At 35.2% G+C, this 24,965-nt stretch overlaps 1 protein-coding gene across 12 annotated transcripts in view; it reads right to left on the bottom strand.

Moving 5' to 3' along the window:
- Window positions 1–24,965, bottom strand: part of FRYL (FRY like transcription coactivator) — a 161,085-nt gene that overhangs the window by 43,565 nt on the left and 92,555 nt on the right. For all 12 annotated transcript variants that reach the window (XM_058837376.1, XM_058837366.1, XM_058837369.1 and 9 more), the window contains 25 exons: window positions 24,785–24,888; window positions 24,531–24,639; window positions 23,489–23,575; window positions 22,671–22,842; window positions 21,870–22,002; window positions 21,511–21,618; window positions 20,455–20,692; window positions 19,643–19,828; window positions 19,467–19,553; window positions 18,445–18,713; window positions 17,846–18,041; window positions 16,768–16,892; window positions 14,541–14,598; window positions 13,049–13,140; window positions 12,539–12,711; window positions 11,986–12,146; window positions 11,365–11,475; window positions 10,325–10,479; window positions 9,995–10,094; window positions 8,727–8,895; window positions 7,658–7,917; window positions 6,365–6,505; window positions 4,862–5,030; window positions 3,689–3,773; window positions 1,834–1,946 (listed from right to left, as the gene is read on the bottom strand). In XM_058837376.1, the coding sequence (XP_058693359.1) occupies window positions 1,834–1,946; window positions 3,689–3,773; window positions 4,862–5,030; window positions 6,365–6,505; window positions 7,658–7,917; window positions 8,727–8,895; window positions 9,995–10,094; window positions 10,325–10,479; window positions 11,365–11,475; window positions 11,986–12,146; window positions 12,539–12,711; window positions 13,049–13,140; window positions 14,541–14,598; window positions 16,768–16,892; window positions 17,846–18,041; window positions 18,445–18,713; window positions 19,467–19,553; window positions 19,643–19,828; window positions 20,455–20,692; window positions 21,511–21,618; window positions 21,870–22,002; window positions 22,671–22,842; window positions 23,489–23,575; window positions 24,531–24,639; window positions 24,785–24,888 (3,601 nt within the window). The remainder of the gene's footprint in view (window positions 1–1,833; window positions 1,947–3,688; window positions 3,774–4,861; window positions 5,031–6,364; window positions 6,506–7,657; window positions 7,918–8,726; window positions 8,896–9,994; window positions 10,095–10,324; window positions 10,480–11,364; window positions 11,476–11,985; window positions 12,147–12,538; window positions 12,712–13,048; window positions 13,141–14,540; window positions 14,599–16,767; window positions 16,893–17,845; window positions 18,042–18,444; window positions 18,714–19,466; window positions 19,554–19,642; window positions 19,829–20,454; window positions 20,693–21,510; window positions 21,619–21,869; window positions 22,003–22,670; window positions 22,843–23,488; window positions 23,576–24,530; window positions 24,640–24,784; window positions 24,889–24,965) is intronic.

The raw sequence follows: 24,965 nt of genomic DNA, 5'->3' as shown, positions 1-24,965 counted from the left end.
AGCCCAATACGACTTGATAAAAGTTACTGCTCAGAAAATCAGTAGATTTGTCAAGAAAGCACAGAAAGACATTTAGTTTTTTATTAAGCAAGCTTCAAAAGTGCAAGAAAAACATCAGGAGTTTGGTATGAGAGTATACTGTGTTAACCAAAATACTTTCCTAGTTTAAAAGTTGTTTTGGACTTCAGAACTATCAGTCAAGATTAGAAACAAGGAAACTGCCTCAAGAGTTCAATGTTTCATTGATTCTACCAGCTTTGTTTGGAAGTATAGCTGTATAAGTTTCAGATGTTCACACATGTATCAGCTCATTATCACCCTCTCCAATGGAAGCAACAAACTTCTTACTGATGGAACATATAAAATATCATCCAGCTCAGGATACTCAGTGTTGCTATCACAAGCAGCAAACAAATCCAAAATTCACGGCAGCTGTCTTTCTGGATAATGCCTATCCATGCAGTTGTAAGCACTCTGGCTGACCAGAAGCCAGCCACTAAGCTGTTACTGACCCAAAGTTTAGCAGATTCTGCATTAGTATGTCCAGCCCTTGCAACAATCTTTGTAGAGGACATTAGGTTTCACCTCCTTGACAGAGGCAAGAAGAACCACATATTCACTTAACCTTCACAGTGTGCAAAGAATCAGTCATTGAGGAGCGCACCAGAAGATTCTAACGGACTCTTGTTGCCTCAATAATGTTGCTTCAATCCAAAAACGGATAGGATAAATTCCATACTGACATCTAAAGCTCAAAATGCAGAAGTTTACTTCCTGTTGTTCAGTCACACAAGGAAATTAAGGAAAAGGCAGTGTTGTACTGTGTGCTGTAACATACCCAAACAACCATAAGTAAAATCTACGCTCAATTAAAAATTGAGTGAAATCCCAGTCTGTGGGACCACAAGCACGACAGAAATATATCTGATTATCCCATGCAAGGTGAAGTACAAAATGATTTAAATTACTAACAACCTGTTAGCTGAAACAAGAGTTTCAGTCAAACAATTGCTCTGAACAAGCACAAAAAACCCACTAATGTAAAACATCATTTACTACCTGACTGACCACTGTCCTCCTTTTTGCCTGATTACATGACCTGTTTGTCTTTCCCTAGCATTGCCATGGTGATTTGTATCTTAGGCACTGGTAGAAAAGCAGCCACAGTTAATAAACCTCTGTTAAGGAAATCTTTCCAAAATTGTAATGGAGTTTCAGAAGAAATTTTTACCTCTTTCCATACCTCTGCATCTCAGAAAAAAATAAAACATAGATCACAAAAAATAACCCAAAACACCTTTTCAAAACCATCTTGGAAATTAGATGTACATAAAGAGAACATTTTTCCTTGCTATATTTTCCTTTGCTATGGCTTCAAAAAGTTTAGTACCCTTTTTTTTAAATAAGCCAAGGAATGCTATCCTTTAAAAGAGCAATTACTTGTAATTTTCTTTTTTTAAAAAAATTACTTTTCCATTGCCTTTTTTTAAATCACATCTTCATCCTGCTCTTCTCTGTTTCTTGTGCCTAACTGTCAAGAAATAGAGTAAAACCATTTCATTCAGGAAAATGTTCACAACTCATTCCAGAGAACAACAAAAAGAACAAAGCGTATTATCTTCCTTGAATATTTATTGCAGTCAAATGTATGCTAGGCTTCAAATAGCAGTAATAAGATAGAGGAAGATAAAAAAGCTCTGATTTTTAATAGGTTTATGAAAAAAACACGGATAATGCTCATTTCTTTATGTTCCACAACCTTCAGAAGAAGTATTAACTTGTTAAAATTCTGCGTGCTATTCATAGAAACATTTTAAAAAAAAAGAATATTACTTTTTTCCTCTTCATATGATCCTCCAGAGCTGCTGCTGTAGCGAGATTCCAGTCTGTGGTGCTGGCGGTTTAAGTTGCTGTTCAACCCGCTGTAGATGTCTAGGTGTGCATAGCTGTAGGTGCAAAGAAAGCAGAATTAGTAACTGACATTCTATGACAAATGTTAATCGTGGTCTCTTAGTACAACTGTATTTCAGCAAAACTCTTATACAAAAAATCATTCATCTTACAAGGATAATCAACATGATGCCACAGCACCTCAGCTGTGTAAGACGTACCTTCTCTAGCAACACCAGATAAGGGGATTCAAAGAGATTATCCACTACCAATTGTATTTTTGTTCCATCATTTTCACTAACATTTAAGCACATTAAAATATTTGTTACCATTTTACATAAGTTCTCCTCACTCTTGAACAAAATAATGAAATCCGTATGTGATCTGGCAGAGACATATGCATGTGTACACACACAAGTGTCCAAGATCCTACCTTGCTAATCTGACGAACTATAAAAAAATCAGAGAAATTAAGAGTGCTAAAAGCACCATTTCCAAACTATTTCTACCTAAGTTTCTAAATTCTCTCCTCCTGGCAAGTCCAAGATGTACAGGGTACATGTTATCAAGAATCATATACCTGGGGAGGTTTAAGACAACCCTACAGTATATGCCAACTCATAGAAACTTTCAAAACTGCCTTCATTACTTTACAAGCCTCTTCAGCTTGAGCCCCCAGAGCAGCCAAGTACTTGTCTGTGCCTTGCCAGGCTGAATTCTGAATGACACCTCGCATTCCAGGTTTCTCTGATTTACTATCACACAGCTCACCTCAATTTAATTTAAGTAATGGCGTTGCCTCTACCAATGTATTTACTATTCTAACTATATTGGCATAATTATCCTAGGGAAAAAAAGAAACCGTCCAACTAGGAAATTTTATCCAAACTGTAATTACTAAAGCTCTCCAACAAGTTATCAGAAACTCACATGCAAACTTACGGCATGGTTGCTACTCCACAGTAATGGCACATTTTCCTCATGCTAATTACAGAGTCTCCACGCCATTTTCACTTGAAGGTTAGCTATCCATGTTAACACAAAATGACAGCTCCAAGTACACAGACTAAGTCTATATCAACTGCTGGCTTTCCACCAGCCTCTGTAACAGTGTCTGCCAAATTTCTCTAAAAGATTATGTTTAAATAGCTCAAAAATTAGGGGGGAGAAATGTGTTTTAAAGTCAGCTGTAAGGTATCTTGACACAGATACCAGACATCCAAACACCTCAGGGAAAATAAACTAGCTTGCGATACATAGGCACTGTTCATTTCCAATGAGGTAATAAACTAATTTGTGAGTCATAAAATCACAGAATTACTTGGGTGGGAAGGGACCTTAAAGATAATCTGGTTCCAACCCTCTGCCATGGGCAGAAACACCTTCCACTAGACCAGGTTGCTCAGAGCCCTATCCAGCCTGGCCTTGAACACTTTCAGAGATGGGGCATCCACTTCTCTGGGCAATGTGCTCCAGTGTCTTACCAACCCCACCTTACAGTACAATTGCTCCTATGTGAACATATACATAGTCCAGTGTAATAGTAGCTACTTTAGGCACCACGAACAACATAGCTGTACCAATACAATGCCTGACCTGCAATCGAGTTCAAACTACAATTGAGGCTGCTGCTGTTAATCCCAAATAGTATTCCAGTTCTGTTGACATGCATGACATTACATGGAGTGTAATCCCTGCAATGTAGACATACCTGGAGCTGCTGAGATGGGAGTATTTATAGTACCTAGCAGGAATTCCTGTAATTCAACTAATAACTGCTCTTTGAGGAGATACTTACTTCTCTTCAATACTGTCTTTCATGTGTTTACTGTCAGGGTTGCCATCCGTGGGAGCCACCATTGTATTGCTACTAGAAGTGGTACCTGTGATTTATGGACAAGGAGAAAGGTTGGTCAGTAAAAAGGAAAAGCAGTTTTAAGCACTACATCATCACCCTTATTTACTGCTCCTTGCCCAGAGCCCTAATCAGGTTTATTCTACAGCAACTGGCACAAATACAAACTGAGCCATAGAAACTACTTTCTCATGCAATAAAGGATTGTGAGCTGCTACCATAATTTTACTAACAGGAAAAAGTAAAAATAATCTATTCCAGGAATCTCTAACTCTTCAATGTAAATTAAGCAGAAAGTTTTTTAAGCCATACCTAGCGACCTATTGCCTTTTTTCCTGTATTACACACCTCATAGGAGTCTGTAAAATGTAGCTGGACTTTGTTATGCAGTTAATTCAAACCACAAACAGATTAAGGATTAAAACCTAATAGCCTGTGGTGAAGCTTTTAAAAATTTTCTTTTAGGAGAAATTTGAAAGCATCACACTGAACTGACAGCCACAATTTGAAGCGATTTTGTACCTTTCCGGCCTTTGCTATTCTAAATTACATTAAGTACAAGAGCCTCAGAATTTTTTTCACATTTTTTAAACACTTTCAAGAACAAGTACAAATGCATTCACCTTGTGATCCAGATTACACCACATAATAGGTCGAGGCTGCATCATAATATTGACAAATTTGCACCACAAAAGTTAAGGCCTTGCTTAGATACCCTCCCCACATCCATCTGAGTCTTTTGCAGCTCAGTTTGACAGATGGATACTCCACTAAAGCAAAACCACTTTTCCCCACACTACTCTGTATGTTCTTGGATTGAAGCATGAAGTAGACACTTCTGGTATTTTCAGCACTTTGGGCTTTTTTTGATGAATTGATCTATTGTTAACAATTACTATATAAATTTTCTCAAGTAAATTAACTTAAATCCTCTTGAAACAGTTCCTATGGATGCAGTTTGTGTCTGTAACAGAGCTTAAATTATTTTTAGAAACAGAACCTTGCACTCCTATTGAATATTTACAAATGCACCCCAGCAGAATAACTGATTGATAGCAGCATGTTTATAATTGACAATAATAACAGTTGAAGTTAGTTGAGACAGTAAATGCTTACCTGAAGTGACAGAAGGGATTTTGTAACTGGATGTAATGCGATAATAAGGTGGATTATCCATATGGGTGACTCCTGAACTGACAGGATCTGTAAGCTGAAGTTCACTCACCAGCTCTTCTAGTAGTTGCATTGTTTTGTCTCTACCCAAATAAACAATGACTTTCTTCACCTGAAATTAAAAAATTAAAATATATATATATATGTTTATATTTATACTAAGAGATTAGAATACCACAACTTGTTACAATTAGTATCTACCTGCACTGCGAGGATACATGAAACTTAGTCTAGTTCTAAAAGCAACCAAAGTTGCTTCTCCAGCTGTCAACAGCAGCAAGCATGGGAAACCTATCACAGCAGTAAGAAAGTAAATCTGAGTTCCAGTCTTCTGACAAAAAAACTTGAGAGTATGTCTTCTGAAAATTATTTAAGCAAAAGATTTTTTTACAAAGCTTCTAGCAGCACCTGAGATCAATATTGGAATGAATGTATTCTGATGTAATTTCTTTTTGATATTTCACAGTTTTGTTCTATACTATTTATTTTACTGCAGTTATCATATTTTTCTTCATGCTATCCTGCAGTGCTCTCACCTACATTTTCACATAAAATAATATTGGCTCTGATGGTGCTTGGGATGGTTGGTGGGGATTTTTTGGTATAATACTTGGTCATGAAAGAATGATGCTCTACGGAGCATAACTGGTACTTTATTTTCCTGGTATTATCTGTCTGCTTTTTAGGAATGTACTAAATTATAGCATGGGAAAAATTGTTTAGTGTGTACTCATAATAAAGTTAATCCAAGTTTAGCTATCGAAGATTATTTTCTTAATCTAAATCTAAATCTATCTTAAGATTTCTTTTTTATGACATAGGAAAATAAAATGCTAAGACATAAGTAGAATTTTAGTAACTCTTTTATATTTTTTAATATTTAAATAAGTTTAATAAATTAAAATATTTAATTTTTTAAATTAAAATATTAATTTTTTAAATTAAATTAATATAAAAAATATTTATATTTTTTAATATTTAAATAAGTTTAATAAATTTAATAAATTTATTTAAACCACTAAATAAGGTCTGTGGTCTTCATAGAGTCCTGAATTTTGACAGCTCATAACTGGTAAGACAGCTAGTGGACTGTTTCAGACTAATCACCCTCAGCAAATCAATAAGTTGTCTTAAGGAAGCCTCAGCAATCTTTAAGGTGAGATATCTCATTAATTTCCCTTCTGAAGTCCATTCCATGAATGACAAATTAATTTATTTAATTTATTGACAAATTGATTCTGTAATTTTGACATAGATGTCCAAAGTAATGCAAACAAAAGAACTGAATTTGATTTGTTCATAGCATTAGTGGTCATAAAATACTGGGTGGAGATTTTGATGCCATAAATCCTATCTCACATTTTTGTTTGGTGATCTTTGCTGCTAGACATACTACTAATTTTTAAAACATCAATAAGCACCAATGAGAGATCTGTACATACTCACATAAGGCAAAAGGCTGGGTTCGCTGTTCACTCCACAAATACTGATCAAGAAGTGCAAAATTATTTTCAGATTCTTTGGCCAGCTGTCTGCCAAAGTAGTCCAGACATTTTCTATCTCTGACCAAGCCACTTCATCACCATACTAGAAAACAAAATAAATGTGTGTCCTGAAAACTATCAGAAAACACTGTACTCAGAAGTGATCAAGTGAAACAGGCTCTAGAAAAAAGAAACAGTTTGTGGGAAACTGTTGCCTTTTTAATGCTCCAGAGTGATGCCTTCACAAGTATTTTTAAAAACATATTCTGGAAATAGCTATTTTCTTTTATAGATATAAATGTATAAAAACTTATCTAAAGATATGTGGACATGCTATATATTTTATTAATATATAATACATTAGACTGAGGAAGCTGGGCCTTTTTAGTCTAGAAAAGACTAAAGGGCGTCTTATTAATGCATATTAATATCTCAAAGGCCAAGAGGATGGTGTCAGACTCTTTTTGGTAGTGACCAGTAATAGGACAAATAGCAGTGGGCATACACTGAAACACAAGAAGTTCAACCTCAATATGAAGAAGAATTTCTTTCCATTGAGGGTGGCAGAGCACAGGAATAGGCTTCTGAGGGAGGTTGTGAAGCCTCCTCTGGAACCTTGACAAGTTCCTGTGTAACAGGCTCAGAGTGACCCTGCCTTGGCAAGGGGGTTGGTCCTGATGATCTCCAGAGCTCCCTTTCATCTCTAGCAATTCTGTGAAATTTAACAGAGACCCACTCGTTGCTGACAGTACTGAATAAAACTCCATGGACCACATACACTGACAAGAACTTTTAGTAGTTCAAAACATGAGCTCTCATCAGTAGGATTCTCATACAATAACAGTTAATAAGAACTGTCAGGAGCATTGCATGTGAGTAATGTTTCTTCTCTGCTCGAAGTAGCTAAGACAGGAAGAAGGAGAGTCAATCAAGACAAGGTCCAAAACTCCACTTTGAGATCATAAGTATACAGGCAGTTTGGTATTCTCTATCCAGCTAGACATCTATATTGCAAACCATTAGTTATATACTGTTACTATATATAACAATTACAGTAACATTTATGTTACATATTACATATTTCTTCAAATACCTTAAAACCATAGGGTATAGTTTGGGTACACAAAGCACCTCCACAAACATGATGAGTAACTCTTGAAAGCTTGGTGACATAGTATCTCTGAACAGTGTTTTCTTGCATCCTAAACAGAACAACCCATTGAAACAAGGTAAGCACCAAAGTAATTAATTTTACCTTTGCAGTCATGTACATCAGATTGTTCAGAACCATAGCTGTAGCCTGTGGTGATCCCCAGCCTTCTCCTCGCAGCCATCGTCTACTGTTCACCATCATTTCTCTGTCTTTCAAAGAATCTTCATCATCTTCATCTTGCCGGCGAATGGTTGGCAAAGGTTTCAAGTCTACCAACTCAATATTGTTCATCCATGGCAGCAGATAATGCAGCATCACCTGTCTCCCAGCTGGGTGAGCCGTTTGGATTCTCTGACTTACTTCTGCCAGTCAAAAATTAGGTACATACATGAGTTCCAAATCAATAATGACAACTGGCATGGTGATAACAATAACCATGAGCCCAGCACACCACACTGATATAATGTAATGCTGATACAGATGCATTTTTTTTTTAGGTTAGCTGACTAGTGCCATTTCATAATGATAAAGTCCACAGTCTTCAACAGAGCTAACTGAAGACACTGCTGACAAACAGTATGTTGAAGAAATCACATTAGTATGCATTACATATATATACGTGTATATATATATATATGTGTGTGTGTGTGTGTGTGTGTGTACATATATTCCTCTAATTGAAGGAGGGAAGTGAAAAACGTGTGGCATAAAAAATGTACAAATTTGGCAAAAAACCACTTAATTTTTTTTTTCCCTTAGATTAGTCCTAGTAGTTTTGGTTTTTTATATTTATGTAAGAGGTTACTCTGCAATTGTTTAAGAATGCTACAGAACAATGTATTTAAGCAATCTACAGTAAATAGCACACTAGAAAGAACAATGAAAGTGATTTTAATAAACAATTGCAAATTATTTTTATAATGTGATTTTCCATGATTATTAGAAGGTCAGTAAAAATATTTTTGATTCATGTTCTTTCATCTTGAAAACATTTCAAACACAAATGAACAAAAACTGTCACTCAGTAGGCTTTTTTGTCTTTGGTTATGACGATGTTGTTGTCCTGATTTTAGTGAATTACTTATAAATCAGTTATTGAAAAATAAGAATGACACATTTTGTACAATGCTTTTGACTTGATGAAGTTTTTTGTTTTGTTTTAAAATCATACCTGAGAAAATGGCAAGGGTCAGTTCAGGATAAGTCCTTGCTAATTCTTCTGACAGTTGATAATATGACATAGAATACAAATGTGGTAAAGGAGAAGGCTGTCCCAAAACCCCATCCATCCGCTGAACTTCCAGTTTGTGAGCATAACGGAACATCTTTGGTTCCAAAATCTGCAACAGTAATGTTCAGAATTTGAAGCCAAGTATAGAGCTACTGTAGAAATTTTTATATAAAAGTCACTTCTTAAGTTAATGTATCTACTCTCATTTAATGTTTCTTATCTATGCAGATCTCCATACACCTACAGCATTTGCTAACACTGTGGTAAATTAACAGAAGACCAGCTAAGATACAGTCCACTTGATGAGTTTCCAGCGATAAAGTTCCAAAATCTGCTTTCACAAAACATCATCTTAAATACGAATTTATCTATAATGAAATGCAAAATGTTATTTAACATTTGCATTTCCATACAATACCAATTTTTGCTCCTCTATGAGACATGGAGAAGAACAAGACAATCTTTGATGTGGTAGAGATGCAGCAGGAGGCTAAAGTACTCTGATACTTTAAAAATCAATTTGGCCTGATCATAAGAAGTAGTGTTCACTTGAGAAGAAAGATGGGGATGATGTATCAATAAGGGTGTGACTTAAGTGACAACTACACCGTTGAATTTAGCTGACAACAAAAACCTTAGAAAAAAACCCCAAGACTTAAGGTCTGAGCTACTATCAGCACAGTTTTTTAAACACTAATGCTGCCTTAAGCTTACCCCTAAATGACCTCAGAAAGGAATATACAAAAACAAATTAAATGGCTAACAAGATTTTCACTGTCATCTCTCCACACTAACAGATGAAAAAAATGTTTGGTAAATGCGCAAAAATCAGAAATCTGTCTGCTACCCCAGCAGACAGTGAAGGCTTGGGAAGCAATTTGCTTCTCTCTGAGTTGCATTTCTACAAATGAAGCTATGTATCACTCTATTTCAGGGCCAAATCAAGAGATTCCTGATTTAGGTTGTTCCTTGAAAAAGCAGATATTATGAAAATACAGGTCTTGAGTGCATGGAAACAGACAGACTTTCAGGGAAGTCTATTTGTGCCAGGTAAGGATCTGGCTTAACTATGTACTAAAATAGAGAAGAAAAAAAACCAATGTATTTCATTACTGAAGCCAACCAAACAAAAACAGACTTATATTTAAATATATAGGACAATTCTTATTCTAAAAGAAAAAAATAATAATCAGAATTAGCTTACAAACCTGCAACAGTTGCATAGCAACTTCATAGATAGCCCTAGTAGAATCAGCTGCTTTAAATAGTATCAGATTGAGGAGGGTCACTGTATCACACTGGTAATCCCTAGGAAAAAATGGCAAGTATGAAAAAAGTAAAATTTGTTTTTCTAAGATTTGAATTTATTTAAGTTTAATTTACAAGGAATATGATAGAGGATAGAATAACATTTTGAGAAGTTTCTTTAGTAACACACACAGAGGTGATTTTCTCTCTATGGAAGGAAAACCCACAGCTCTACATGAAAGCACACTCTGAAGATGGAAGTTTTAAAGTTTTGAAAAATGCTGTAGTACCTGTTTTGGAACACACTGGCTATGGCTTTAAAGCAGCCAGCTGCTACCCGCTTGGAACCTGTGTAACACCGGTCAACGGCCCAGTACATGAGGTTACTCTGGTCAGGATTGAGTTCCAAGAGCAGCATGACTGCCTCGCAGCCTAGCTGGTGAACCTAGGGAAGAGTAAATATGTATTTAAAAATGTAGAAAAAAAGACCAACTTAAAAAATGGCATAAAATAGGGAAATAAATATTTAAAAAACCTGAAACCTTTGGGAACATAGAATCTGTTCCATCCAAAACCAATGACACCATAGCCTAAAGTAACAGCAGATAATTCTGTCACACTTTTTACTGTTCAACATGCACACAGTCATAAATTATTGACACAAATAACTAGAGCCCTACTGACATTTTTTTCCCTTCAGTTCCAAGGCTAGTTTGAGCTATTTATCATTTTTATGTCTTGCACTGAAACACTGTCCTAAAAGCACTAGATACAAAGAAGCATTTAAATACATGCAGGAATTCCAGTGGGATACAAGGGATAGAGCTGCATGGAGACTTGCACCTTCCCTGGAATCAAAGCAGCCCACAGGAGCTATATTTTTTGTAGTCCTAGCATTATAGGGCAATAGAGGTTCTACCTTTGAAGCTTGCCTTACTGTTTAGATGTAAAGTTTGTTCTTACTAACTCCAAAGGACCCCAAGGAACTCTACAGTCTCACAAGATCTCATGTTCAAAATCTCATCTCCTTTAAATTTGTGGAACACCTGACTTATTACTAAAACTTAACATGGTTCAGTTCATAAACAATATACAGTGCTTCACTCCTTATCCTTTCCTCTTCCATTCTGTTTCTCTGTTCTTACACTATGATTAGGGACCACCTTCCTTAACAGGGTGAGTACACATGAAGGATGGTGGAAAACCCTGCACTATTAAAACAGCTTTGAGCTAAAATAGAACATATAGGCTCCACTGTCTGCAAACTCACTGAAACATGTGTTTGAAGGCACTGATGGTTGCAAAGTGATGTTGCCGTTGCCTGTATTACCTTTTTATCTTGTGAATCCAAAATATTATCCAGCCATTTGTATAAATACCCATCAGATGAAAGCCCAACATTGTCTGCAACAGGGCCACAACACAGTACAGCAGACATAGCCTTTGGAAAGAAATTGAAAAACACATTTTAATAACTCAGATACAGGAAGTGCTTCTACTCAGTCCATTAAAATATCAGATAACTAAATTCCAAGCTATTAAGAGAGGAGGACCAAGGGTAATAAAAATGCTTAACATTTTATTCAAGAAATTATTAAATCGTATTTTTCTCATATTTCAAATACAAGGAAGGGTCAATACTAAAATGCTGACATATTGAAGAGTTAATACACCAGTCTCATTGATAATGTACATTTAGATGAAAGCTTTTAACTTAAGCAAATGAGAACTAAAGTCACAGGAAATTAACATTTAGTAGTAATTGTAAGGAAAATCCATAGCAAATGCAGTAACTACAGTACGGGAAAAGCTGAACTGTCATAAATACACAGAAGGAATAAAAAGGTGCCAAAACCTGGATGTGAAAACCACATCTAAAAAGCCTGAATGTTAAAATTTGCATCATGTTGACATAACAATCTATTTCCAAAATTCAAAAGTGTTAAAATACCTTTAATGCACAGTATTGGTGTCTGTTTATTCGCATGTTTCTATCACTGTATCTGTCCAGGGGAGTAAACATGATACTAAAAGGACCTGCCCAATGACTGAACAGCATAAATAGACTGTGGCGTAGACTCTGCTGTGGAAAGACACTTCTTCTCTGGTGTACTGTAAGAAAAGCCCACAGTTATACACACTCCTCTTGTAATTCTTTAAGATAAAGCATGTAACACAAAGAGAACTACTATTATTTTAACACCATAATGCCTATTGCCCTGTTTAATGCCAGTAGTGTACAAGAATAGGCTATTTATTAGTCCAGAGAACTCAAATATATAGACAATCAACAAGACTCTGCAAACAGCACCAAAAATCTCACTTAAAAACTCATACTGCTAAAGTTATACTCAAAACTGATGTCGCAAATTATATTAATAAAAGTATTCCGAAAGTATTCAGATAAGAAGTGCCTTTTTATTTAGGTTCAGTTTGGTTGGTTTTGTTTTTTTTAAATGTACTGCATATTAAATACAGTAATAAGAAGTGACATTTTTACATACCTGGAACATTTTGTATGATATTTGCCACTAAGGCACTAAAATGGCATCGAATATCTTTCAATGTATCAGAATCCTTTTCATTTTCTGCTTCTAGGAGTTGTCTTGTTAGATCAACATACTCAAGTAAAGTGTTGTTGAGGGAATGTGTTTCATTATCAAGGCCACCACTTGCACTGAACAAATAAAATAAATTTAGAAAATCAAAAAAGCACGGTAATTACATACAATGTTTGAAAACCATTCTTATTTTTTTATCTTTAAAAAACCCTATACCCTCATCTCTGCAAATACTTAATTCAAAGTAATAAAACACAGAACACAGTGACAAAGAACATGGGAGTGAGAAGGATTAGAAAGCCAGCAAAATTCTGCATTTCATAAACCTGTGTCTATTTATTTAATAGTATACTGAAAGTCACTGATGAATTCTGCATGCTTGTTATAGTGAGCCATAAATATATCAGTGACAATTCACAAACACCGACAACTTCCCATCCACGCTGCCCCTACCTGTGACTAATGACGCCAGCATCTGCCAACAGTTCAAATATTCGTACTAGCTGTACACGTAAAATATCTCGACGCCTGCGTCGTTTCATGTTCTATCCATCAGAGGAAACACAAAATTAAATGAAGCAGAGGAAAAACTAAGTAGAAAACCAGAGTAGAATATAAAAGCACTATTATATCTGTACTACAACTGGCACCTGTTATCAGAGGCGCCAACCTTTTAAGTAAGTTCCCAAAATTGCTAACAAGTTTAATAAACCAGACAGTGAACAAACATTTCTCCTGTTGCAGCTCTGAGATACACCAGGTTTGCTATCACATGTATTATCCAGATCATGGTTGTTGTCAGTCTCTTGTCACTATAACTGACAACATATTGAACAATGAAGTGTGAAAGGCAGTCTTCCTACGTATTTTGAGGGAGGTGATTCTGTCTCTCTGTTCCACTCTCATGACAGCCCTCCTGGAGTACTGCCTTCTGGGGTCCACAAGCACAGGAAGGACATGGGCATATTGGAGTGGGTTCAGAGGAGGGCTGCAAAAATGAACAGAGGGCTGGAACACCTCTCTTGTGAAGAGAAGCTGCGAGAGCTAGGGCTGTTCAGCCTGGAGAAGAGAGAGGTCCAGGGAGACCTCATTGTGACCTTTCAGTGCTTAAAAGAGGCTTGTAAGAATAATGGGGACAAATGTTTTAGCAGGACCTGTTGTGAACAAGGGGCACTGGTTTTAAACTAGAAGTGGGTAGATTTAGACTAGATATAAAAATGACACTTTTTATGATGAGGATGGTGAAAGTCTGGAACAGGTTTCCCAGAGAGGTGAGAGATGATGCCCCATCAGTGGAAACATTCAAGGTGAGGCTGATGGAGCTCTGAGAAATCTGATGTAGCTGAAGATGGTCCTGCTCATTTCAGGGTGGGTGGACAAGGTAACCTTTAAAGGTCCCTTGCAACCCAAAACATTCTATGATTCTATGATTTGTATGCAAGCCTGACACAACACACTACAGTGCAGGAACATTTTGAAACAGAAGTGCTGTTCCTTTCCATTTTCATTTGAATCATTTTCATTAGAGCAGTCAGGTGACTTTTTTCACTAAAAGCTATCACCACCAAACCCCAACAAAGTAGGTGGACAATAAAACTCAATTCCATGTCATAGGTACCATGAATTGTGGGAATGTCACTGTTCATATAACTAAGTAGCAACTGTGTTAAACTATTTTTAGGCTAAAGAAATTAAAATAATGTGTAAAAGGTTACTGTATTTTTCCTCATTTGAAATAAAATCTCTGATACAGGAATAACAGAGCTCAAACATGAAGCTCCTCTAATGTAAACACTTCACAAGCATTTAAAAAAGCAACATTTCACCTTTTTATCTGTTATATTGACTGTTTTTACGTGCACAAATTAAAGAAAATAACTAACTCTTCTTCTTTGTGAAAAGTCAGTTAAAACTGCACTGAGTATAATGGAAATTATTTTATTACCTCTGGCCTTCTTTCAAGTGCTTCCTTAATTATAGGATGCAATTCTTCTATTAGTTCCCTGAATTAAAATAATTAAAAGGATAAAAACAAACATTAAATAAACATCTTAACAGAAAAATATTTCTCAGGAACTAGTGTTACATCACAAGTTTAAACACCCTCAGGTTTTCCTTCTTTACCTGTAGCTTTTAAAATAGAAGTTTCCTGGAAAGGTATTTTCCTAATTTAAAGCAGATTATTAAATAAATGTCCAAACAATTATCCCTAAATTTGCATTCTCCAAGTATTATGACTTATTTCTATCACAAATTATTTTCCTTTATTTTCATATTAAGGGCTTAACAAAGCCATATGGTGCAAACAGATATCATCAGGGGGGAAAAAGATGTTGGCATCTTATCAGACAATGCCCTTTCACCTTTTACGATGCATTCAGTTGTTAATATTGGTTTTTAAGTAACAAAACACTAATAGAAGTCACACCAGTCTCTTTGAAAACTGAAACAGGTTTTGACACTGTGCTCAGATTCCACGTTTGTTCTGAAGCTCCACAGTCTTTATTACTACTCGGTTCCTTCTGCCAAACTAAGATTCTCTTATGACTTCAAAAAGGAGGCAGGGAAAGAAGATGAGTAGTATGGGAAGTATGCAGACAAAATACAAAGGTAAAAATACATCTGGTTTGCTTTCATATTTGTTAACATAGTAACTACTGCCTCCAGATTTGTTGGAGTGGACACATTCTTCTACTTCCTGTGGTGCTGTAGTTGAGATATATCAAAAGCATAGACCACTTCAAGTTTTCTTGGTAAATGACTGACTCCTCTGATACCTCATGCAAAGTTTCTCCTTCAGAGAATGGGTCCAGGTGACCAGAATGCTGCACAAACTATTGTGGTGTACTCATTTACAAGTTAAACATTGTTAGATATTATTCTATATTTTCTTTCAAACATAGAAAAACCAGAAAATAATTCGGAAAAAACTTTTTTGTGCTAAAATATAGTAAAAGGTCAGCTTACAATGGAGATCAAGAGATAAATAGAAGAGTTCATATGATCAGTAACACAAAACAAAACTACTACTCTAATAAATTTATGTGGATTGAGTATATATATATAATCTATAATGGAGAAAGTTCCTGAATGGGAAGGAACAGTGCATAAAACCACAAAAACTAAACACCAAACCAGTGCAGAGCAGCAATGGTGAAAGGTGGGCTACAGCTAGCATCTGGTGTGAGTACATGCACTGGACAGAGAAAAAAAACTAGTCATAGAAAAAAAACAACATTCCAAATATAGAAACTATAAAACTGATGAGGATCAGATTTTTTTTTTTAATTTGCTGGATGAGTTGTTGCTAATTCAGAAATCAAAGATTTCTGGTAAAATTATCTCTGGAAACATTTTCTAGACTTCAGAGCTGTTAAGCAGCTCTTTGGGATCATGGTATGAAGTCTTGCTTTACTCCTGGTAGCAAATAAAGTCAGATATTATATAAGATTGTTAGATTATCAAGGGATATAAACCAGAATATGATAACTGAGAACCTGGCATTAGTTTCAATATTGGCTTTTTATCTGTAATAATATGGGACACAAGTTACTGGAGAGAAGCATCATCTTATTCAAAACCAACAGTATTAGCAATCCCTGGTTCCTTTTGCAGAAGTAGAGTTGGTTGGTTGCTATGCATGGTACAACTTTATAACTCTCATAATAAGAGATTGACTGCTGTCAGAGAACATCTGACGGCCTTCTCAGGAGGTTTTCTTGCCCTCAGATGTTCTTTCTCTTCATTCATCCTCAAAAAGAGTAATTGGCAGTACCAATAAGGACATTTTATCAACTCCTACAAACTTGATTCTAATTAACATTTCAAATGTTATTAGCTCACACAATCTGTTCTTTCAGATAAGGGTAGCTTTTAATATCAATAAGTTGCTTACTCTTTCCACTAACTTACTTTTCTTTTTGCAAGCATGACCTATACAGAAAATTCTTACAATCTCTAACAAACTCTATCAGGCCTCTAAATGCTAGAAAAGACAATGAGAATCAGTTGTCACAGCTTTTTAAAAATCCTTAAAAGAAAAAACAGAAGTAAAAAAAGGTAAAAAAAAAAAAAAAAAAAAAAGGTAAAAAAAAAAGTAAAAAAAAAAAAAAAAGCGTCAATTCACCAGCTTTGTAAACAATTAACATAGAAATTGATGAAACTTAAGTTACCTAAAAGCTCCTGGGTTGGTCCTGCCAAGTCCCAGGACAAGAGATTCTGTAATTTCCATGCTCTCAGAGCGCATCATTGGAACTATGTGCTTGAACAGGGAGGAAGGGGATGGAATGCCAATAATCTAAGAAAAAAAAACCAAAACAGAATAAAACACAATGAAGTAGTTACCTCAAGGTGGTGACATGAAAACATCTGCTGTAATTTCACAGTCTTCTCACACTAGACCAGCAACTCAAAATGATAAAAGTAAAATTTATCTTTGACATGGAAAAGATTTTCTGAAATAGCAAAGTAGCATTAACTATTTCTTGCATTGCTGAATTTTCATAGACGACAATGAATTGCACAACAGGGCATACAGATGCTTTGCACGTTAATGTATCTGCCCTCCTTGGGGAAGAAGTAGATTTCTGGTGTCCAACTCCTTAGACTCCCAAGACATTCTCAAAGACAACAAAGCCTTCAGTCTACAGTTTCTCAGACTTAGGGAAAGTATCTTTGTAACAAGTGGAACAGGCTGCTTTTGTGAAAATCCACTGCATAGTCCATGAATTATCTTAATGTCTACTATACCTATTACAGGAAGCCAAAAAGGAGATGAACAAAAAGAAGCAAAGAGGGGAAAAAAACATAATCTGCAGATATAAAGCAAGGCAGACAGAAAAGTATTTTTTTGTGACTGGGAAAATATAACAAGATACATCATGCCTGATTAGGTCCCTGTTTCGGTTATTGAAGTGAGAGGCTATTTGCTCAGAACTGCAGAAGTCTAATGACAGCAAAACCAACCCTTTAACAGCAAACAAAGCATTTCCTTGTTACTGCTAGATAAGATTTTGAGATTGCTAAATGTTTTCATTACGTGACTAGATTTATTTTAAAATCATATGCAGCACAGAATAGGAAAAGCAAACTAAAACAGTATTCTAAACAAATGAAAAACAAATGTATCCTAAAGTATTTTCAGACAAATGATACCCATTTCTAATCATGACAGTTACTATAGAACATCTCTGATGTTTCTGTTTCCAGTAAGATGTAGATTTATTTACAGTATGCATTAAAAGAACCTACTCTTGAATCAATGCTATAACCACTGTCTGGGGTAGACGCCAGCGTCTCAGGAGGGGAACATCTCACAGAGCCTGTGGAAGTGGAGGAGTTTGAAGAAGATGCTGCACTGCAGCAAAGAATCAGGTAGTTTCTCCAGAGCCCAATATAGGAGTCACTGCTTGTAGTAGTATTTACTTTCTTTGCATTGATAGGGCTGCTATTAAAAAAGAGAAAGAGAATAGCTCAGTAGAGTAAATGAAGCTTACTACATTTTACTTTAGTTTTCGACTGAATTTATTTTTAAATTATGCATATGCCATTGCTTCACAAATTGTTAATATAGTAAACTCTGAATAAGTTATTCAGAGCAGACTTGTATATCAATAATGCATGCTTTTATATTAAAATCTGCTGAACTATAATATGGCCAAAGGCATTAATTAATGTTAATGTAGATGCTATTTATGCAGATAAACCTGCTTCATTTTTTGTTATAAAAAGCTGAATTAAATCCACAAACAATATCAAGAATTTGTATGTTACCTCACTGAAACAATAATGACAATTTTTGAAAGAATACTCAATATAATATACTGTATTTACTTCAGAAATCAACTTACTTGATATCTACTTGTGGAGACAGCAGCTGAAGTCTTGTATAAGCAAAAGTCCAAGCATAGCTTACAGCTGTTGGGCAGTGTTTTGGAAGATTTTCCTGCTTCATGAAACTTGAGAGGCTTATAATCCATGGATCTTGGCCTTGAGTCACATGTGCAAATATCCAAATATGTGAGGGACTGACCACATCAAACTGGTGGCTGATTGGGGAGGAATTCCAGTCAGCCAGAGTTTGTAAATCTATTGAACTGGGACAGTACAGTAAAGTAGTCTGTGTGCACAGAAGAGACAATGAGGCAATATTTAATATCCATGTATTTTAAGCAACAATCTCTTTTGTTATAAATCTAATATAGTATCAGTGTCAAAACCACAGATAAAAAAGTAATTTATGGGGCTGTTTACAGAAGTTCTTAATGTGAACAGTTATAGAAACATGTTGTTTGCAAACAAACTGGTATTAAGAAATAGAAAATCCTAGAAAAAGACCCTTTCATGCATAATAATTTAATTCTTCCAAAAGATCTGTACTCCAAAAGCCTTACTACTGATTTCCAACTTGTTTCCTAATACTAAAATCAGAATCCTTGATACTTAAGAGTTTATGATAAATACATAAGTATGGAATTCAGTTGTTATCAATTGACAGTTATTACAGCTTTCATCTATCACGGAGACAGGGCACATTGACTGTTATGACACTATATTACTGCAGAAAAAAACAGTGCCTTTTGCTTTTAAGAAATTGCAGTCTGTGGGAAAGATGAGAAAAAATAGATAAAGACACAACTCTCAGTGTTTATATGGTGGTGATAACAACACACCATCAGTCAGAAAGTTTACAATGGTGGTGTCAACATCACAACATTCCTCAGATTTTTGTCATTTTGTTTGTAGTGATAAATTGCCGATAAAATTAGCATGAACATAGTGACAATACCATTTGAAATACATACTATTTATTTGGCATATCTTTGCAGAATTACTTCATCTTACAAGCAATTTTACATAAAAACCATCCTACCTGGTCAGCCCCGGTGAGATGTATGAAACTCTCCAGGATAGTAGCACTTAGCCTGTCCATTACATCTATAGCCAACTCGTCATCACTCTACAAAACACAAAGCACATCAAGCTCAAAGAACGACAAAATAAAAGCAGTTTCACCAGGCAGCCTAAGAACAGGTCATCAACTCTTACCTTTGAAATTTCCAGAAGAGTGAACAAGGCCCTTATTTCTCTGAGAACGCTGACTGCTAATCGCCTGGTGGCAGGCCTTGTGCTGCAAAGGATGACTAATGCAAAGCCTTCCACCACATGAAATACACTGGAATAAGGGGTCCTCTCCAGGGGAAGAGTATGGGCAGCTCCATTGGATACACCACGCTAAGCAAAACATCACAGAAGTTTAGCAAATTAAGAAAAAATAAACACAACTAAGATATAGTTCCATTATTGGTGATGGCAGATTTAATCCTAAAATATTTAGATTTTTGGCTACTAGTCAAATTTTGCATTATGAGAATGACATAATAGTCAATTCATTTTTTATTACCTCTCTGAAGTTAGTCCAAAAAAATACCACATGAATATCTTTATTTCACTTTCTCACAAGAGGATGCAATGTGAGCAAAATTAAAAAAACCTCAAGCAACACGCTTTTGTAAAAGACTATGATATTCAATTACTAGATCCCTTTCTAATGGCTAGTAAAAAATGGTGGGTTTAGTTCCACTGTTCAATAACGTCTACATATTTCCAGTTACACATGAGGACCTACAATGTTAAGCAAAATGTGGTCATGAACTAGTGTTTAGGTAATACTTAATAATTTGGGACTAATTTTCATTTGATAAAAATGTGGATTTAAAATAAGAGATCTAAAAGTCTTCAAGCACTGTAAGGAACTTAGCTGAATTTTTATCACTTAACAAAACCAGTAAAGTCCACTACTAAGTTTGTATGTAGATTCCAAGTATGTTTTAACATCAAAGGATCTTATACAGATATACCTGAGAATCCTGGGTTTTATTGTGCATTTGGGCTGCTTGTTTCCACTGATTTATGAGCTGCACTAACATTTTTACTGCATTGTCAAGAAGCGTTGGGTGGATGTCCGTCACTTCACGCACAATAAAATATACAAATCCTGAAAGAACATCTTCCCGCCAATCTGGAAAATCAAGCATTAATGCTTGGAGTGTATTGAAAGCCAAGGCACGAAGTTCTTCATCCATATGAATTGTCAGCCTGTTTAGAAAAAATACTAATGATTAGTATTAATGATTTAGAATTAAAGTTTGGTGTATACTCTTCCCTCTTTACCGTGCAATGTAGAACAGTTTCACAGAGATTAATTTTCTGTATTAATAAACCTGAAACTGGCTAGTAACAGAAGGTACTTCTACTATAGTAAAATAACGCAAGGTTTCCAAAAAGTTAACGCAAATAAACTGTGTTCTAGAGAGACCATCAAGTGTTTAACAAAAGTACATCTTAGCATGCATCTGAGCAGCCACCCTAGAGCTCAGCAGACCAGCACCCTCTGATGTATAGGCTATTTTCTTCAAATTAAAATTGAACATAACACATTAGTTTTGCAGTTAAAGGAGATTTACTTGGATATGAGAAAAAATTCACCAAAAAATCCTTTGCACATATACTTAAAAATCTGTCTAAGCCTGCCATGGTAAAAGACACCCATCCCAGTATAATATTATTACTTAATACTTTCATGGTTTTTATATTACTTTAAATGCTGAAGAAAGAGTTAGAAAAATAAGTATAGCAGTAAAAAAAGATAAAACAAGTTCAAAAATCCAAAGCAACAGAAATAAATTCCTACTTCTCAAAATACTCTCTCTAAAAATAAGTGCAAGGTCTGCAGGATAAATTTACCTCCTGCTACTATGGCCAGTAAAACCTGACCAACTGCAGAAGGTTGGCAGAAGCAGCAAGGACAGAGTCTGCATTCAGTGACTCACACTGCGTAGTGAGTGCACTGACAATTGTGCACACGCTGCATTTAAAAAAGAACATCCACTAGAGCAGAACTCCATTTCTCTTACCTTGCAAGCAATTCAATGAGGTCAGTCCTACTCATGCCATCTGGAATCAGTCTTGGGATAGCAGCAATACAAGTTCTGAACAAATCTATCTTCGGTTTCCTCTCACCCCTACAAAACCCGTTTATAACCAGCAAAGAAACAGGAAAATCTACTTCAGTACACTAGAAATGTTTTCAATTTCATGCCACAACTAAGGAGGTAACAAACATTTTTATCAATACTAATGAAACTAACATTGACTTAATAGTCCAGTAAAAAACTCACAACTGTAACACATTAATGATGGCATCTGCAACATTAGAGCATAAAAATTATGTGATGCTACTGTGACAGTGAAAATGCTGCAATTCAGTACATACGTAATCATGTCTTCTGGTTCTTTATTGGACATCTGCACACTAGTCATGCACATGGGCCTTCCAACTTCTTTGTCCAAATGCCTAAGAATGCTATCCAGTGCTTTTCTGACTTGAGGATAGTATATGGACATTCCTGAAAAGTCAAAAAGTTCCATCACCTTTTTTCATATTTTTATTAAAATATCTGCCACTTATTCAGCTTAGGACAAATTTCTCATTGCACAGATGACATGAAATACATACATTAAGTATCAAAACAAATGCATGTATATATGAAATATATAAATATGGGATATTGTACAAAAGTAGAAGTTTCCTTCAGAAAAAACAAAAACAATGAAGTAACCATTAGCTGCTTCTTCATTTTCTCAATTCCAAGCTTTTTAGTTCTAGTTTAAATCTAACATGTTGAAACAGTCCTTTGAAGATGACTACCTCATTCAAAGACCAACAGGGCACAGGGATCAGGACTGTCTTACTCCACTCAGCTGTGAGACATTTGGGACATTTTAGAGTGACATCAAGGGAAAAAAAACTTGCCATGCTATTTACCACACTAACTGTATTCAGGCTTCTTTGTGCTTATTTTACAATGTAAAACACTTCAAGAAAAGACTTAGTCTGAGACACCAGAGGGTCAATATTGTCTAGCAGTCCTCTCTAACAAATCAAAGCAATTCTCATTAACAATTAAAATAAATACATAAATAAAATTACACTTACTTTTTCTTACTGCTTGAGAATAATAGGGATTACATACATACATTTTGAAATGCCAACTTATAAAATAATACAACGTACCTATAACTTTTGCTTCCTCATCTGTCAGTGTTTTATTAAGAAAAATTTTCTTCACACGTAGAGTATTTCCTGAAGGAAGAACAACTCCTGTGGTTGGCATTGGTGGTTCACCATCTTTTTGCTGCAAGCTATCTGCTATGACAAGGAAGACTCTGAGGCCAATATTCATCCTCTTCAAGAACAAAAATGGACAAAAAAAGGAAAGAGAAAACCAAAGAAATTACAATATTGAAGTAACACAGAGACAAAATAAAAATTGAATTTTTCATCTCTTTTAAACAGACAGTGATACGGTTCCAGTAGGACAGACCTTATTTAAATGTTACATATTAGGGTAATGAAAGTAACAAAGTTTAAGCTTTCTGTGTTGCTCCACACTCTGATTTAAGTGAATTAATTCGGTCCAGGCTAAGATACAGAATATTTTATAGTGCTGAGCACTCAAAGACTTGATATGAGCCTCTAGAGGAACACACTGAAGACAGACATTGCCTAAACATCCCATCTGTTAGACTGGGTCTTGAAGACCTAGGTATGACTTTCCTGAAAAACTGCTTTACAGTTACATGGTAACAAAAAGCCATACTTCCTGAAATTATTGTCAAAATAAGCCTTAACTGTAGAAGTGCTGCTGGCTGCTCACATAAAACCAAACAGCAACTGTGCACAGCAACAATTACTCCTTCAGTATTAGCAGAACATTCCTTCAGATACTCATTAATCTGCTTTTAACCTGGCTCAAACATAGTAAACCACTTCTCCTCAAATATCCTCCAATGCCTTGTTCTCTTAGCATGCAACTAATGAGCTTTTATTACCTCTGGATTAATAGTGAAGGTCTTAGGTGATTTTCCAACACTAAGAAGATCAAATATTATTTCTTTCATTGCAAAATCCAAACGTTCCTATAAAGGAAAATAAATTGGTATGATCATCTCTCTTCTGTTGATATGCAAAATTTCTTGTCTTTGCACAGCTACTGGGTATCATGTCTTAAAAATTAAAAAATTTAGAAAATATTTCTTTTTTCCTCCCTATTCTTATCACTTTTTTTTTTTTAATCTAGCACAATTCAAGACAGCTCATCCCCTGATATGGTTGAACCATTTCTCCTAAAAAAATTCCCAGACAAATAATCTCAGATCAAATGCATTTCTACAAACAAGATGAGCTGTTATAGAAAACAAAAACTTGAGAAAAAGAGAAGTCCTAAGGAATAAAAAAATATTACAATATAAATGCATAAAAATATAAACAATGATGAGTTGTGTTTCCTGCCTCATCCCTGTATGACCAAAAGGAAACCATTTTGGAAGCTGAAGCACAGACAGCCTATTTCTAAGACAGGAAAATATGTCACTAATCTATAAGGTTAAAGATTAATGAGAGTTCATCTTTGGAGATTGTATCTTGCAGTTTGATACTAGAGCAAGAGAAGCACCTAAAATAATATAAATCATAATGCAGTGCCAACTATACATACTGCATTCATTGCATACTATTTCTGTCTACAGAGGCCAGTCTTCAGGCTAAATATAAGTATTACTGTTCTAATGCTTTGTCCCTTATAAAAATATCATACTGAATTTAGTAATAATATTAGTGTACTATATAAATATATAAACACACAGCCCCCAATAGCACAGTACAAATATAAATACTAATCATCATAATGTTTGTACACAACAGTTTTGCCACTACTAGAAAGAGAATGAGTTCTTTCATTTGTTACACATATTTGGAGAAATTCTACTCAAGATATGAAACCACTAATTCAGGTTCAAAAACAAACCTTAAATTTACATTTCTCCCAAATAATGTTCATCCTACTATTATAGCTCTACCTAGATGTATTCTTACCTGAGCAATGAACTGAATAATCTTCACAAATATATTTAGAGGTGTGTCTCGTGGGACCACACTACGTGATCCTTTTGGGAAAAGTGCTGATACAATACTCATGAGACGGCTACAAGCATTTAGAAACAAAAAGAAATAAAAAGGTCTTTTAAAAATAGCTCTTTATAACAGCATAGATGTTACAATTCAAATCTGTAAGTGTATGTGGAGTACTATGAAATATATATATGAAATACTTTGCATAATAAACTTACCTTTGAGTTACAGTGTTGCTTTCACATTTAATTCTAATAACATAAACCCACAATAACCTATACAAAGATTCCAGTGCAACTCGGGACATTTTGGGATCTTTATTCTGTAAAATAAATTTAGAAATACAGTTACTGTTGCCTGTGAGACACTGACAAAATTCTATTATAATGTTTATTTACT

Source organism: Poecile atricapillus, chromosome 4, assembly GCF_030490865.1.
Source record: "Poecile atricapillus isolate bPoeAtr1 chromosome 4, bPoeAtr1.hap1, whole genome shotgun sequence".
NCBI lineage: Eukaryota > Metazoa > Chordata > Aves > Passeriformes > Paridae > Poecile > Poecile atricapillus.
Note: the sequence above shows the minus strand (reverse complement) of the source record. Positions and strands in the feature narration are given on the sequence as shown.